The following is an 18,277-nucleotide window of genomic DNA, read 5'->3' on the forward strand; positions in this document are numbered from 1 at the left end:
CCTGTCCATTGGTGTAAGTGAGATGTTAAAGTCTCCTACTATTATTTTGTTACTGTCGATTTCCTCTTTTATACCTGTTAGCAGTTGTCTTATATATTGAGGTGCTCCTATGTTGGGTGCATATATATTTATAATTGTTATATCTTCTTCTTGGATTGATCCCTTGATCATTATGTAGTGTCCTCCCTTGTCTCTTGTAACATTCTTTATTTTAAAGTCTATTTTATCTGATATGAGTATTGCTACTGCAGCTTTCTTTTGATTTCCATTTGCATGGAATATCTTTTTCCATTCCCACACTTTCAGTCTGTATGTGTCCCTAGGTCTGAAGTGGGTCTCTTGTAGACAGCATATATATGGGTCTTGTTTTTGTATCCATTCAGCAAGCCTGTGTCTTTTGGTTGGAGCATTTAATCCATTCACGTTTAAGGTAATTATCAATATGTATGTTCCTAATACCATTTTCTTAATTGTTTTGGGTTTGTTTTTGTAGGTCCTTTTCTTCTCTTGTGTTTCCCACTTAGAGAAGTTCCTTTAGCATTTGTTGTAAAGCTGGTTTGGTGGTGCTAAATTCTCTTAGCTTTTGCTTGTCTGTAAAGCTTTTGATTTCTCCATTGAATCTGAATGAGATCCTTGCCAGGTAGAGTAGTCTTGGTTATAGGTTCTTCCCTTTCATCACTTTAAGTATATCATGCCACTCCCTTCTGGCTTGTAAAGTTTCTGCTGAGAAATCAGCTGTTAACCTTATGGGAGTTCCCTTGTATATTATTTGTCATTTTTCCCTTGCTGCTTTCTTCTTTTTTTTATTTTTTAAACATTTTATTAGAGTATAATTCCTTTACAATGGTTTGTCAGTTTCTGCTTTATAACAAAGTATATCAGTTATACATATACATACATCCCCATATCTCTTCTCTCTTGCATCTCCCTCCCTCCCACCCTCCCTATCCCACCTTTCCAGGTGGTCACAAAGCACCGAGCTGATCTGCCTCTGCTATGCAGCTGCTTCCCACTATTTTACATTTGGTAGTGTATATATGTCCATGCCACTCTCTCACTTTGTCCCAGCTTACCCTTCCCCCTCCCCATGTCCTCAAGTCCATTCTCTAGTAGGTCTGCATCTTTATTATTGTCTTGCCCCTAGGTTCTTCTGACCATTTTTTTTTAGATTCCATATATATGTGTTAGCATACAGTATTTGTTTTTCTCTTTCTGACTTACTTCACTCTGTATGACAGTCTCTAGTTCCATCCACCTCATTACAAATAACTCAGTTTGTTCCTTTTTATGGCTGAGTAATATTCCATTGTATATATGTGCCACATGTTCTTTATCCATTCATCAGTTGATGGACACTTAAGTTGCTTCCATGTCCTGGCTAGTGTAAACAGAGCAGCAATGAACATTTTGGTACATGACTCTTTTTGCATTATGGTTTTCTCAGGGCATATGCCCAGTAGTGGGATTGCTGGGTCATATAGTAGTTCTATTTTTAGCTTTTTAAGGAACCTCCAAATTGTTCTCCAGAGTGGCTGTATCAATTTACATTTCCACCAACAGTGCAAGAGGGTTCCTTTTTTTCCACACCCTCTCCAGTATTAATTGTTTGTAGATTTTTTGATGACGGACATTCTGACTGGTGTGAGATGATATCTCATTGTAGTTTTGATTTGCATTTCTCTAATGATTAATGATGTTGAGCATTCTTTCATGTGTTTGTTGGCAATCTCTATATCTTCTTTGGAGAAATGTCTATTTAGGTCTTCTGCCCATTTTTGGATTGGGTTGTTTGTTTTCTTGATATTGAGCTGCATGAGTTGCTTGTACATTTTGGAGATTAATCCTTTGCCAGTTGCGTCATTTGCAAATATTTTTTTCCCATTCTGAGGGTTGTCTTTTCATCTTCTTTATGGTTTCCATTGCTGTGCAAAAGCTTTTAAGTTTCATTAGGTCCCATTTCCTTAATTTTCTTTTTATTTCCATTTCTCTAGGAGGTGGGTCAAAAAGGATCTTGCTGTGATTTATGTCATAGAGTGTTCTGCCTATGTTTTCCTCTAAGAGTTTGATGTTGTCTGGCCTTACATTTACGTCTTTAATCCATTTTGAGTTTATTTTTGTGTATGGTGTTAGGGAATGCTCTAATTTCATTCTTTTACGTGTATCTGTCCAGTTTTCCCAGCACCACTTACTGAAGAGGCTGTCTTTTCTCCACTGCATATTCTTGCCTCCTTTATCAAATATAAGGTGACCATATGTGTGTGGGTTTATCTCTGGGCTTTCTATCCTGTTCCATTGATCTATATTTCTGTTTTTGTGCCAGTACCATACTGTCTTGATTACTGTAACTTTGTAGTAGAGTCTGAAGTCAGGGAGCCTGATTCCTCCAACTCTGTTTTTCTTTCTCAAGATTGCCTTGGCTATTCAGGGTCTTTTCTGTTTCCATACAAATTGGGAAATTTTTTGTTCTAGTTCTGTGAAAAGTGCCAATGGTAGATTGATAGGGATTGCACTGAATCTGTAGATTGCTTTGGGTAGTAGAGTCATTTTCACAATGTTGATTCTTCCAATCCAAGAACATGGTATATCTCTCCATCTATATGTATCACCTTTAATTTCTTTCATCAGTGTCTTACAGTTTTCTGTGTACAGGTCTTTTGTCTCCCTAGGTAGGTTTATTCCTAGGTATTTTATTCTTTTTGTTGCAATGGTCAATGGGAGTGTTTCCATAATTTCTCTTTCAGATTTTTCATCATTAGTGTATAGGAATGCAAGAGATTTCTGTGCATTAATCTTGTATCCTGCAACCTTACCAAATTCATTGATTACCTCTAATAGTTTTCTGGTAGCATCATTAGGACTCTCTATAGTATCATGTCATCTGCAAACAGTGATAGCTTTACTTCTTTTCCAATTTGGATTCCTTTTTCTTTTTCTTCTCTGATTGCTGTGGCTAAAACTTCCAAAACTATGTTGAATAATAGTGGGGAGAGTGGGCAACAACCTTGTCTTCTTCCTGATCTTAGAGGAAATGGTTTCAGTTTTTCACCATTGAGGACGATGTTGGCTGTGGGTTTGTCATATATGGCCTTTATTGTGTTGAGGAAAGTTCCCTCTATGCCTACTTTCTGGAGGGTTTTTATCATAAATGGCTGTTGAATTTTGTCGAAAGCTTTCTCTGCCTATTGAGATGATCACATGTTTTTTCTCCTTCAATTTGTTAATATGGTGTATCACGTTGATTGATTTGCATATATTGAAGAATCCTTGCATTCCTGGGATAAACCCCACTTGATCATAATGTATGATCCTTTTAATGTGCTGTTGGATTCTGTTTGCTAGTATTTTGTTGAGGATTTTTGCATCTATGTTCATCAGTGATATTGGCCTGTAGTTTTCTTTCTTTGTGACATCTTTGTCTGGTTTTGGTATCAGAGTGATGGTGGCCTCGTAGAATGAGTTTGGGAGTGTTCCTCCCTCTGCTATATTTTGGAAGAGTTTGCGAAGGGTAGGTGTTAGATCTTCGCTAAATGATTGATAGAATTCGCCTGTAAAGCCATTTGGTCCTGGGCTTTTGTTTGTTGGAAGATTTCTAATCACAGTTTCAATTTCACTGCTTGTGACTGGTCTGTTCATATTTTCTATTTCTTCCTGGTTCAGTCTCGGTAGGTTGTGCATTTCTAAGAATTTGTCCATTTCTTCCAGGTTGTCCATTTTATTGGCATATAGTTGCTTGTGGTAATCTCTCATGATCCTTTGTATTTCTGCAGTGTCAGTTGTTACTTCTCCTTTTGCATTTCTATTTCTATTGATTTGAGTCCTTCTCTTTTTTTCTTGGTAAGTGTGGCTAACGGTTTATCAATTTTTTTATCTTCTCAAAGAACCAGCTTTTAGTTTTATTGACCTTTGTTATCATTTCCTTCATTTCTTTTTCAGTTATTTCTGATCTGATCTTTATGATTTCTTTCCTTCTGCTATCTTTAGGGTTTTTTTGTTCTTCTTTCTCTAATTGCTTTCGGTGTAAGGTTAGGTTGTTTATTTGAGATGTTTCTTGTTTCTTAAGGTAGGATTGTATTGCTATAAACTTCCCTCTTAGACCTGCTATTGCTGCATCTCATAGGTTTTGGGTCGTCGTGTTTTCATTGTCATTTGTTTCTAGGTATTTTTTGATTTACTCTTTGATTTCTTCAGTGATCTCTTGGTTATTAAGTAGTGTGTTGTTTAGCCTCCATGTGTTTGTATTTCTTACAGAATTCTTCCTGTAATTGATATCTAGTCTCATAGCGTTGTGGTCAGAAAAGATACTTGATATGATTTCAATTTTCCTAATTTACCAAGGCTTGATTTGTGACCCAAGATATGATCTATCCTGGAGAACGTTCCATGAGCACTTGAGAAGAAAGTGTATTCTGTTGTTTTTGGATGGAATGTCCTATATATATCAGTTAAGTCCATCTTGTTTTATGTATCAGTTAAAGCTTGTGTTTCCTTATTTATTTTCATTTTGGATGATCTGTCCATTGGTGAAAGTGGGGTGTTAACCTCCCCTGCTATGATTGTGTTACTGTCGATTTCCCCTTTTATGGCTTTTAGTATTTGCCTTATGTATTAAGGAGCTCCTATGTTGGGTGCATAAATATTTACAATTGTTGTATCTTTTGGATTGATCCCTTGATCATTATGTAGTGTCCTTCTTTGTCTCTAGTAATAGTCTTTGTTTTAAAGTCTGTTTTGTCTGATATGAGAATTGCTACTCCAGTTTTCTTTTGATTTCCATTTGCATGGAATATCTTTTTCCATCCCTTCACTTTCAGTCTGTATGTGTCCCTAGGTCTGAAGTGGGTCTCTTGTAGACAGTATATATACGGGTCTTGTCTTTGTATCCATTCAGCCAGTCTATGTCTTTTGGTTGGAGCATATAATGCATTTACAGTTAAGGTAATTATCAATATGTATGTTGCTATTACCATTTTCTTAATTGTTTTGAGTTTATTATTTTAGGTCTTTTCCTTCTGTTGTGTTTCCTGCCTAGAGAAATTCCTTTAGCATTTGTTGTAAAGCTGGTTTGGTGGTGCTGAATTCTCTTAGCTTTTGCTTGTCTGTAAAGCTTTTAATTTCTCCATCAAATCTGAATGAGATCCTTACTGGGTAGAGTAATCTTGGTTGTAGGTTTTTCTCCTTCATCACTTTAAATATATCCTGCCACTCCCTTCTGGCTTGCAGAGTTTCTGCTTAAAGATCAGTTGTTAACCTTATGGGGATCTCCTTATGTGTTACTTGGTATTTTTCCCTTGATGCTTTTAATATTTGTTCTTTGTATTTAATTTTTGATAGTTTGATTAATATGTGTCTTGTGCATTTCTCCTTGGATTTATCCTGTAAGGGACTCTCTGTGCTTCCTGGACTAGATTAACTATTTCCTTTCCCATATTAGGGAAGTTTTCAACTATAATCTCTTCAAATATTTTCTCAGTCCCTTTCTTTTTCTCTTCTCCTTCTGGGACCCCTATAATTCCAATGTTGGTGTGTTTAATGTTGTCCCAGAGGTCTCTGAGACTGTCCTCAATTCTTTTCATTCTTTTTTCTTTATTCTGCTCTGCAGTAGCTATTTCCACTATTTTATCTTCCAGGTCACTTATCCGTTCTTCTGCCTCAGTTATTCTGCTATTGATCCCTTCTAGAGAATTTTGTTTGCTCTTTAGTTCTTTAGGTCCTTGGTAAATGTTTCTTGTATTTCTCCATTCTATTTCCAAGATTTTGGATCATCTTTACTATCATTATTCTGAATTCTTTTTCAGGTAGACTGCCTATTTCCTGTTCATTTGTTAGGTCTGGTGGGTTTTTGCCTTGCTCCTTCATCTGCTCTGTGTTTCTCTGACTTCTCATTTTGCTTAACTTACTGTGTTTGGGGTCTCCTTTTCGCAGGCTGCAGGATTGTAGTTTCCGTTGTTCTTGTTGTCTGTCCCCAGTGGCTAAGGTTGGTTCAGTGGGTTGTGTAGGCTTCCTGGTGGAGGGGACTAATGCCTGTGTTCTGGTGGATGAGGCTGGATCTTGTCTTCCTGGTGGGCAGGGCCACATCTGTTGGTGTGTTTTGGGGTGTCTGTGGCCTTATTATGATTTTAGGCAGCCTCTCTGCTAATGGATGGGGTTGTGTTCCTGTCTTTCTAGTTGTTTGTCATAGGGTCCTGCACTGTAGCTTGCTGATCATTGAGTGGAGCTGGGTATTGGCCTTGAGATGGAGATCTCTGGGAGATTTTTGCCGATTGATATTATGTGGAGCTGGGAGGTCTCCTGTGGACCAGTGTCCTGAACTTGGCTCTCCCACCTCAGAGGCAGAGCCCTGATGCCTGGCTGGAGCACCAAGAGCCTTTCATTCACACGGCTCAGAATAAAAGGGAAAGAAAAAAGAGGGAAGGGAAGGGGAGGGGAGGGAAGGGGAGGGGAGGGGAGGGAAGAAGATAAAATACAATACAATAAAATAAAATAAAATAAAATAAAGTTATTAAAAGAAAAAATAATTATTAAGAAAAAAATGTTTTTCAGTAAAAAAAAACAAACAAAAAAAAACGGACAGACAGAACCCTAGGACAAATGGTAAAAGCAAAGCTATACAGACAAAATCATACACAGAAGCAAACACATACACACTCACAAAAAGGGAAAACGGGGAAAAAAAATATATATCGTTGCTCCCCAAGTCCCCCTCCTCAATTTGGGATAATTCATTGTCTATTCAGGTATTCCACAGATGCAGGTACATCAAGTTGATTGTGGAGCTTTAATCCGCTGCTCCTGAGGCTGCTGGGAGAAATTTCCCTTTCTCTTCTTTGTTCCCACAACTCCAGGGGTTCAGCTTTGGATTTGGACCCGCCTCTGTGTGTAGGTTGCCTGAGGGTGTCTGTTCTTCGCTCAGACAGGACGGGTTTAAAGGAGCAGCTGATTTGGGGGCTCTGGCTCACTCAGGCCTGGGGGAGGGAGGGGCATGGAGTGCGGGGCGAGCCTGCGGCGGCAGAGGCCATCGTGACATTGCACCAGCCTGAGGTGCATCATGTGTTCTCCCAGGAAAGTTGCCCCTGGATCACGGGACCCTGGCAGTGGTCGGCTGCACAGGCTCCTGGGAGGGGCAGTGTGGAGAGTTACCTGTGCTCGCACACAGGTTTCTTGGTGGCAGCAGCAGCAGCCTTAGCATCTCATGCCCGTCTCTGGGGTCCGCGCTGATAGCCGCGGCTCGCGCCTGTCTTTGGGGCTCCTTTAAGCGGCGCTCTTAATCCCCTCTCCTCGTGCACCAGGAAAGACAGGCCAGAAAAAGTGTCTTTCCTCTTTGGCAGCTCCAGACTTTTTCCCGGACCTCCTCCCGGCTAGCTGTGGGGCACTAGCCCCCTTCAGGCTGTATTCAAGCAGCCAACCCCAGTCCTCTCCCTGGGTTCTGACCTCCAAAGCCTGAGCCTCAGCTCCCAGCCCCTGCCCTCCCCTGACGGGTGAGCAGACAAGCCTCTTGGGCTGGTGAGTGCTGGTCGGCACGGATCCTCTGTGCCAGAATCTCTCCTCTTTGCCCTCCGCACCCCGGTTGCTGTGCTCTCCTCCGCGGCTCTGAAGCTTCCCCCCTCCGCCACCTTCAGTCTCCGCCTGTGAAGAGGGTTCCTCGTGTATGGAAACCTTTCCTCCTTCACAGCTCCCTCCCACTGGTGCAGGTCCCGTCCCTATTCTTTGTCTCTGTTTATTCTTTTTTCTTTTGCCCTACCCAGGTACGTGGGGAGTTTCTTGCCTTTTGGGAGGTCTGAGGTCTTCTGCCAGCGTTCAGTAGGTGTTCTATAGGAGTTGTTCCACATGTAGATGTATTTCTGATGTATCTGTGGGGAGGAAGGTGATCTCCACGCCTTACTCTTCCGCCATCTTGAAGATCCTCCCTCCTTTGCTGCTTTCAATAATTTTTCTTCATCTTTAATTTCTGCCAATTTGATTACTATGTGTCTCAGCATGTTTCTCCTTGGGTTTATCCTGTATGGGACTCTCTGTGCTTTCTGGACTTGGGTGGCAATTTCCTTTCCCATGTTAGGGAAGTTTTCGACTATAATCTCTTCAAATATTTTCTCTGGTCCTTTCTCTCTCTCTTCTCCTTCTGGGACCCCTATAATGAGAATGTTGTTGCATTTAATGTTGTCCCAGAGGTCTCTTAGGCTGTCTTCATTTCTTTTCATTCTTTTTTCATTATTCTGTTCCACAGCAGTGAATTCCCCCATTCTGTCTTCCAGGCCACTTACCCGTTCTTCTGCCTCAGTTATTCTGCTATTGATTCCTTCTAGTGTAGTTTTCATTTCAGTTATTGTATTGTTCATCTCTGTTTGTTTGTTCTTTAATTCTTCTAGGTCTTTGTTAAACATTTCTTGCACCTTCTCGATCTTTGCCTCCATTCTTTTTCCGAGGTCATGGATCTTCTTCACTGTCATTATTCTGAATTCTCTTTCTGGAAGGTTGCCTATCTCCACTTCATTTAGTTCTTTTTCTGGGGTTTTATCTTGTTCCTTCATCTGGTACATAGCCCTCTGCCTTTTCATCTTGTCTATCTTTCTGTGAATGTGGTTTTTGTTCCACAGGCTGCAGGATTGTAGTTCTTCTTGCTTCTTCTCTACCTTTCTTTTTTACTTTTATTAATATGGCTAGTAGAAAATGCAAAATTACACATGTGCCTTGCATCTTATTTCTATTGGACATTGCTGATTTATTTTCCCCCCACAAGGCATCAGAATACTCATATAAGAAGACTGATTCGGGGCTTCCCTGGTGGCACAGTCGTTAAGAATCTGCCTGCCAATGCAGGGGACACGGGTTGGAGCCCTGGTCCGGGAAGATCCCACATGCCACAGAGCAACTAAGCCTGTGCACCACAACTACTGAGCCCACATGCCACAACTACTGAGCCCATGTGCCACAACTACTGAAGCCTGTGTGCTATGAGCCCATGCTCTACAACAAGAGAAGCTACCACAATGAGAAGCCCGCGCACTGCAACGTGAAGAGTAGCCCCCGCTCGCTGAAACCAGAGAAAGCCCGCATACAGCAAGGAAGACCCAATGCAGCCAAAAATAAATAAATAAAATAAAATAAATAAATTCATTTAAAAAAAAAAGAAAACTGATTTATATCTTCTCCAATGATCTTTGCTCTTAGATACCATGAGAATAGGGGCTCACAATCAATAGAATTACACAGGACTTCTCAAGTTTAAATTATGTCTTATCTAAGCAGCTTGGAAATCTGTACTGGTTTATGTTGTTCCTGTCAGAATCATTTCACAGTCCAAGCTGAAAGACTTTACAGCTCTCTGTTGTATGTCCTTGAAAGCCCTGCCTTTGCAGGCCACACCTGCAGACCTGTGACCCCACTCACCCCTCCTCACTTCATCAGTTAGCTGGAATTTCCAGAAGGAATTAGCCATGAAGGCCTCTGGGCAGTTCTCCTCAGAGTATACATACTTTATGCTGTTAGACTGTGAGGTCCCAGGGGGCAGGGGCCCAATCTTGGTTTTGTGTCTACCCCCACTACATCTAGAATTGCATAGGTTCTTGTATAAAAGTAAATGCATTTGATAAATGTTGGTTACATGGGTAGAGCTGATGGGTTAGGGGAAAGGAAGAGTTTCTCCTTCTCTCCTTTACATTATAGCAGTTTTATCACATTAGCCACTGAGTATCAACTGTGCTTCATAATCCATTTTTTCAAATATCCAAATGTCACGGGCTGCCTGGAACTGAGCTGGAGCCTGGGGGCATATGGGGGGATGGTGGGTAATAAGACAGGCAGAGCCCTGTCCTTACAGGGGAGGACAAATCAAAGCACACACACCATGCAATTATAGTAAGTGTGGCATGTGCCACCAGGGAAAAGCAGCTGGGGTCATGAGACGTTCATTGACAGTAGAACCTAATGCAGTCAGGGCTTCAGGAAGGCTTCTAAATGACCTTGATGCTGGACCTGAGGAGACTGTCTGGCAAGGTAGAGGGGAAAGGGCAGGCTGACCATGTAGGAAGGGCCCTTTGAGCCTTGTTAAAAATGGTAAAACTTAATCCTAAAAGCAGTGAAAATCCATTGAAGGGTTTTGTGAAAGATGATGACATGATCAGGTCTGCCTTTTAAAATATCACTCCGGAGGTGGGCAAGAGCAGATGGGGGGGCCTACACAGAGCACAGCTACAGATTCAAAAAAAGTAATCCAACTCTCTTTGGTCATCATTTCAATAGGAATTGAGTTTCAAGACTATACAGATGTGTATGCTCCATAACCACAAGATGTGAAAGCCAGAATGCATCCTACAGTATGAATCAAATAAAAGATACTCTCAAAGTACCCTCAAAGCATTAATTTCCACAGATCCTACTGGCCTGTCCAGGTAAATTTGTTTATTTGCATAAGCCCCTATCCTGACCCTGGCCAGATCTTGCTTATTCAGGGCCAGAAGCCAGTGATCCATATTGGTTGACCCAGTTTCTGGGGTCACAGAGAGGCTGAGTGGTCAAAGCATTTATCAAACAGCATGAGTTTGGGAATATTCTGCTCTTCTGTGCCCAAGGACTGGGAGCCTCTGGGTGTTGGCTAGATTCTTGTGTCCCCTTCGCAAGGACACTTGCATTCTGAACAAGTGTACTGGATCAGCCACCTTTCAGGAGCTCTAGCCAATGTCTGCTCTCAGGGCAAGAAATTCATGGAGGAACTAAGTCATATCTATTATAAGCCACTTAAACACAAATTATCTAAATTTTGAAGAATGAGCATATGAAATTTTGTTTTACTCTGAACCCTTCTAGATGACACTTATTTGTATAAATATGTGCCCTTCCCATATATAACTGCTTTTCTGAAACCAACTTGTGATCGCCTGGTGATGGCCTTAATTGTTCTCCTTGGTGGCAGATATTCATTCAATTTTTAAATAGCCATAAAACCAATATGTTGGTAGCTAATAAGCACATTCAGGATTCTGTTAAAAATGCATCATTTCTAAAAATTCAAATCTCCCCCAATTACCTCCTCCTGTTATCTTTTTTATTAAAATAAAAATAAGTCTCAACCCCACAATTTGTTCCCTTTCTGGATTTCTGTCATATCCACTCTGAAAGTAAAGTACCCTTTGCACCTAAATGAAGAACCCATTCTTCTCAGAAGCAGGACTGTGCAATGGAAAGTTCCTGGGCTCGGGGACATCAGACCTGGGCTCCAATCCTGGTTTCATCCCTTCCCAGGTGTGTAACTTTGGGAAAGTTTCTTAAATTCCCTGGCCCTTGTTTTTTCCTGAGGAAAATTAGGCTAGCCTACTATATTAGTTTTCTAGGTCTGCCATAACAAATTGCCACAAATTGTGTGGCTTAGAACAACAGAAATTTACTCTCTCACAGTTCAAGACACTTGAAATCAAGGTGTCAGTAGGGTTGGTTCTTTCTGAGGCTCTCTGGGAGAATCCTCCCTCGCCTCTTCCAGCTGTGGTGGCTCCTGGCATTCCTTGGTTTGTGGCCGCATCACTCTAATCTTGGCCTCTGTCTTCACATGGCCTTCTGCCCTGTGTCTCTCTGTGTTTTCTCTTCTTCTTATAAGGACACCAGTTGTTGGATTTAGGGCTCACTCTAACTCCAGAATGAGTTCATCTCAAGATCATTAACTGATTACATCTCAAAAGATGTTATTTCCAAATAAAGTCACATTTGGAGGTTCTGGGTAGCCCTGGATTTTGAGGGACATCCTATTCAACACAGCATACCTCCATACACCTGAATTCCATTATACTCAGGAACACAGATGGGTCCCCACCAAAGATTTGTGTTCATGGATTTTTAGTTTCTTTTCTATACTATGAATTTTTCAACTGCGTTTTCTTTTTATAATCAGGAAAAAAACAGCTACTTTTAGAGAGAAGACAGTGTATTTAACTAATGACATACTAAAAATGCATTAGTGCTCAATAAATACTATACTTTCCCTCTCTTCCCCTACATTTAATATTAGTCCTACAACATGGAAGCAATCTAAGTGTCCATCAACAGATGAATGGATAAAAAAGATGTGGCACACATATACAATGGAATATAACTCAGCCATAAAAAGAAACAAAATTGAGTTATTTGTAGTGAGGTGGATGGACCTAGAGTCTTTCATACAGAGTGATGTAAGTCAGAAAGAGAAAAACAAATACCACATGCTAACACATATATATGGAATCAAAAAAAAAAAAAAGGTTCTGATGAACCTAAGGGCAGGACAGGAATAAAGACACAGACATAGAGAATGGACTTGAGGACACAGGGAGGGGGAAGAGTAAGCTGGGACGAAATGAGAGAGTAGCACTGACATATATACACTACCAAATACCAAATGTAAAATAGATAGCTAGTGGGAAGCAGCCGCATAGCACAGGGAGATCAGCTTGGTGCTTTGTGACCACCTAGAGGGGTGGGATAGGGAGGGTGGGAGGGAGACGCAAGAGGGAAGGGATATGGGGATATATGTATTTGTATAGCTGATTCACTTTGTTATACAGCAGAAACTAACACAACATTGTAAAGAAATTATACTCCAATAAAGGTGTTAAAAAAAAATATTAGCCCTACAACAGCAGGGCTAAGTAATCCTAGCACCATTCATGCGTAAATCCCAGGAAATGAGGGGGCACTTCAAGGTTCTACTCAAAGACAAAGACAAAAACATCCTTCCCTAAACAATGACTTCTTACCGTGAGACTTGGGGCGAGCAGTTCTCTTTTCAAAACTGACCTATCACAGTTGTTTAAATACTTAGGAACAGGTGAAGACCTCTTAGATAAGAGATCCTTGAATCTCTGTGGAATACAGAGGTCATGAAGAAGGCTGCAAGCAAAAATTGGAAACTTCATTTTTGCTATTCGTTGCCTAATTTGCCAACAATTTGGCCTACTATCAGTTAAATGCCTGGTTCCTATGGCTTATCACTTACTTCAATATTTTCCTTCCTCACATAATCCCATCTCTGAGGCAGTTTTTTTTAAAAAACTGAGAATGTTATTCCCACAGTTTGGGCTGAGCAAAAGCTGCAGCCAGCAGCAGAAGGCAGTAGGGAGCTGGTCAGCACTGACTGTGCTTGTCTGCCTCCTCTTATCCCACGTATTTCCTTTTCTTATCTCTCACCCATTAATGCTCAGAATCCAAACACAGTGGGGCTGACACAGTGCCTGAACCATCTCCCCTAGGACCACCAAAGACACAGGAACCTCAGCCTGAAACTCCCAAAGAAACTGGTCTCAAGATATGCAGTTTTCCCAATATTCATACGTTTTACTTAAATATATTCAACCTTGCTTCAAGTTTCTATACTCTGCAGTTAGGAACTGCTACTCAGGAAGAGTGCTGAGGAGGTATAGAGTATCAGCTGCTTTGCTCTGTTACATCTTGTGCTCTTCACGATCCCCCCACTGCTGCCTGGTTCTCTTTTCAAGGTACAGCTCTATTATAACTCCCTTCTTTTAAGAGTGTAACAGGTTAGCAAGAACAAGTGCTGATCTGTGATGTGCTTGGAGAAAAATCAGAACAAAGAACAACCCTCCAAAGACTTCAGTGATGCGTATGGACAGAAACCCTCTGTATTTCACAAAAACCGTTCAACTTCCTACTTTTTCAAACCTTTAGTGAATTACTATGTTTTATCTGAAAATTCTCCCAATTTTCTTTCTTACAATCTCTTTCAAATTAGTGTTCAGTTAATAACAGCTTGCAGCTACCGTGACATCATGTGTCACCCACGCTGTCCACACAGTGCTGTTTGTTAATTACACTACAGCCAGATAAAATATCACAGAAGCCTCCAGTTACTTCAGTGTGAACCTAAAAAGTCCTCCCTTCCTAGTCAAAATGCTCCACCTGAAGCCATTGAACTTCCAGAAGGGAGGACAGAGTAAGCAGAAGGACACCAAACGTAGCCTGCCTACCAAAGAGAACCAAAAAGTTACCTGGAGGGATACCCCTGAAAGTATAAAACGAGCCCTTACCTGGATTGGGTTGAAGGTACTCAATTGTTTTAGTCATTATTTCCATCACAGCCCTGCTGGTGACATCCACTTTCTGAAATGAGAAAGTAAATATTCTAAATGATGCAAATTATTAGCTTTAGAAACGTAGTTTTTGCCTGAGTATATATACAACCACTGGTCGTACAACCTAGCAAGAAGTCCTGCGGTGGAAGATGAGGAGCTCACAGAGCTGCCAGAAGTAACACTGGCTTTGCATTCAGCTGTGTTCCATCAAGACTTGGAAAGCCCATTTACCCAAAAAGGAACCTACTAATTTCCTAAAATGTGTTTCAAAATATACTTCCTTATCTCCTGGTAAAATAAGGTGGATATAGCTTCCTCTCACTGGAAGTTGCCTGATGTGGTCTCTGAGAATGGTTCACTCTTCACTTGACACAGAAAACCCCACAAAATCTTGAAAATCAAGAGGTTCAAATCTTCACGTTCACTTTAGGAACACCCATGAAGCTGGCCAGGCCATAGAGGGTATGCATATCCAAAAAGCCACCAAGTCTCTGAAAGATGTCACTTTACAGAAGCAATGCATGCTATTACATTACATTACATCATTACAATGTTGGAGTTGGCTGGCGTATCCATCCAGATCAAAGAGTGGGGCTGGACAGAGGGTCCATGACCCAAGAAAGAGTGAATTTTTTGCCACACATGCTTAAAAATGCGGAGAGTAAAGTTACACTTAAGCGTTTTGATGTAGCGTCTCTGGCATCGAGCACATCCAAGTGAACAGAATCCGAGATGGGCCCTGGACTTACAGAGCTCATGGACAGATTAACCCCTACCTGAGCCCTCTCTGCCACACTAAGATGATCCCTATTGAAAAAGAGCAAATTGTACCTAAACCTGAAGAGGAGGTTGCACAGAAGAAGAAGATGTCCCAAAAGAAACTGAAGAAACAAAAATATATGACTCAGGAATAAATTCAGCATAAAATAAGCATAAATTTTAAAAAAAGGTGCAGCTATGAAACATATTTTGCCCCAGAGGCATTTACTGGATGTCTACAGAGAGCCAGGCATTGTGGCATGTTTCACTGTTCTAAAGAAAGAAACATGCAACATCGACTCTGTTTGTTCAAGTAAGAGAGGGAAAGTTTTTATTTAACTTCTGAGAACACCCCAAGTACATAAAAATCTTGAGCAAACACTTCTAATCAGTTCTTGAACTTTTGGTTAACTCTAAATTAAAACCTTGGTCCTAGAGTCTATCCTTGCAAAATTCTGAATGGTCAGTATTTGAACTCAGCAAGTCACCATGTCCTCTCTCTGTTGCACCCTTTTTACCACATGAAGAGGCCGTGCAATGAGGTCCTCTCTACATTCCCCCATGAAATCCTTTTCTTATCAATACATGTGGTCCATTCATTCACTCTGCAGGGTAAATGAATACTGAAAATTAGTGCATCCTCCTATCCAAGGTATGTACATGGAATACATAAGTATGAATGAAGGGAATTAATTTTTGATGGCAGAATATCAGATCTCAATTAAGTTCAAGGAGACTTCATTGTTTTCTTTAGAGTTCAAGGGCTCCTCCCTCAATTCCAATTTTTCTGTAACCTACTGCACCTACATACAAAATCAACCTTTTATGGATGGGGCAAGCCTCCTTCTCTTTCTTTTTTTTTAAATTAATTTTTATTGGAATATGGTTGCTTTACAATGTTGTGCTAGCCTCCACTGCACAACAAAAGAATCAGCCATACACATATAGATATCCTCTCCCTTTTGGACTTGCCTCCCACTTAGGTTACCACAGTGCATTAGGTAGAGTTCCCTGTGCTATTCAGTATGTGCCCATCAGTTGTCTATTTTATACACAGCATCAGTACTGTATATGTGTCAATCCCAGTTCCCAATTCCTCCCACCCCACCTCTTTCCGCCTTGGTATCCATGTATTTGTTTTCTATGTCTGTGTAAGCCTTCTTCTCCTTCATAATCAGAAACCAAACCATAACCAGAAGATTTTATCTTTCAGCTTTGTTTTTCAATACTTAATCATCTCCCCTTCCATGGCAGTCAGATACTGTGTGTGTAAGGAGCTTGCTACTACTGTGATTAATAGAGGAAACATTTTTTCTTATGAGGTCATCATGGTATAAAATTACCTTAAAAAGTGTTCCTATTTAAGAGATGCCTGCCCACATGTGAACCCTGTACCACATTCTTTTGGTTAACTTGAGTTTTTAATACAGCTTAGATTTGAGTATGTGGCTAAGTAGTATTTAGTTCTGCAATAAATAGTGGTCCCCCAGAGTTTTACAGTGCAGAACTTGTGTGGCCATATACGGAGGTCCTGGAAGTATTACCAACATGCCAACCAACCACTATGCACTCAATGTAATGGAAATGAAGTCAAAGGGTGTGTGCAGAAAAAACAGGCTCAAAGTCCAGGTTACATGTGTGATAGGACAAAAACACAGATCTTCTGCTGACTATATGACAGGGCTTAAAGCATTCAATGTCAAATGTATCCAAATGTCCTATGTGGCTATGACTGGAAGAAAAGTAGTTCCAAATGTCAAAGTTTCTAAGGGAGAGTGCCAGAGGAACTGAATTGGCCAGTGACCACTTGGTATTCTGAACTCATCTGACATGAGGAAGCTAACCAATTTCTAACTTTCCCCCATCTCTACCCTCTGAAAATTAGTGCATCCTAATCATGACCACCATCATCATAAACTGTTTTATATTTGTCAGAAATTGTTCCAAGGGCTTTAAATACCTTTACATACTAAATCCTCAGAAGCCTTATGAAATAGATACACAGAGGTTAAGAAACTTGCCCAATTCCAGCTCCAGCGTATGTGTTGTTAACTACCACCCAATACTTCTTGAAAGCACAAAAAGGCAACAGGGACATCTCCTGACCTGAAGAGAGACACCAAGTCAGAGCTGCAAAGCTCTCTGTACCATCTACTAGATGGAGCTGGAGACCTGGCAGAGGCCAACCACACAGGACCAGGAGGAAAGCACCTTCCAGCTCACCTTCTGGTTTTGTTTTGAAAGTCCTCAAAGTCTACAGAAACTCATTCACAAGAACTATTCTACCCTGGGCCTCTGCAAAAGGGAGGTTGTCCCAGGCTAAGTTGTTTGACCACATGCCCTCAGTTACACTGGCTTCTCTACAGAGGCTGGGTGCCAGTAGTGTATATCTGGAGTGGTCCATGGGCAAGTCAGCAAGGAAAGCATGAAGAGTGGTTCTCATTTGCGAAATGAAACCCCCTTTCCCTTCTGGGCTCTGTAAATAGGCCGCCCAAGTACTCAGTCTCTATAAGTAGAAGCTATTAGCTTGGCTAAAGCCAGTGGTCTTGGGGGAGGCACAGAGACACTGGAGACAACAACATTAGAGCATTGCATTTGGTCCCCAAAGTGGGATTCAACCTTAGAAGAAGAATGAGAATAAAAGCTACTCAGTGTCCCCCATGGTTTGGCCAAAGTCTCCCAGGGATGAGTCCATACAACCCCAGATCTTGTGCCCACTGAGGCAGATTCCTTCAACACTTTCAGGTACCTGATCTAGATATCAATCTAGAGAAATTTCTAGCTAAACCCTTTTGATCAGAACATAAAATAACCTTCACTTGCAATCCACCTCTGAAAACAACTTTATCCAATATAATAATTCGCAGAATGCATTTTCAGGACATACACCAAACAGGCAAGAGCTACTAGCAAATTCATTTACTAGGATCTTACTCCTGATTTTACACTTGACAGAGTTAATAAGCATAAGAGAACAAGGCCACTAGAGCATCCAGTCCAAAGCCTTGATTTTTTAAATATGCCAGTCTGAACCTGGAGAAGGGAAGTGAATTCTCTGAGGTCACACAACCCAAGCAACTATCAGGGGAAGAAATATAGTTCCAAAGGTCATGGGTCAAGACACGTTTTCCAAGGAAGAATGCTGGAGGAATTGGATCGCCCAATGACTTCAGCCAGTAGGAGGCTGACCAACGTCCAACTTCTCTCCATCTCTGTGCTCTTTTTGTCCAGAACTCTTTTTGCTAAACAAAACTATACTGTGTCAGCCATGGACAAGGTGAGGCCATCACCCTGTAAGACCCTTAAATGCTCCTTGTCAGGCTCTTGCTAGGAATACTATTTATACACCACAACTGTCAATGTCCAACCATATAACCTCTTATTAACAGGCCTAGTATAACTACCATGAACTAAGAAGATTTCCACTTAAATAATTTATTATAACTGGCAAGAGCTTATTCCCATTTGAG

At 41.0% G+C, this 18,277-nt stretch overlaps 1 protein-coding gene across 1 annotated transcript in view; it reads right to left on the reverse strand.

Moving 5' to 3' along the window:
* Positions 1-18,277, reverse strand: part of SH3GL2 (SH3 domain containing GRB2 like 2, endophilin A1) — a gene marked incomplete at its 3' end in the record, with an annotated part of 197,096 nt that overhangs the window by 32,992 nt on the left and 145,827 nt on the right. Inside the window, exon 3 of the mRNA XM_081237464.1 lies at positions 14,004-14,076. Within this exon, the coding sequence (XP_081093590.1) occupies positions 14,004-14,076 (73 nt within the window). The remainder of the gene's footprint in view (positions 1-14,003; positions 14,077-18,277) is intronic.

Source organism: Mesoplodon bidens (genome assembly GCF_964165515.1).
Source record: "Mesoplodon bidens genome assembly, chromosome: 6".
Classification (NCBI taxonomy): domain Eukaryota; kingdom Metazoa; phylum Chordata; class Mammalia; order Artiodactyla; family Ziphiidae; genus Mesoplodon; species Mesoplodon bidens.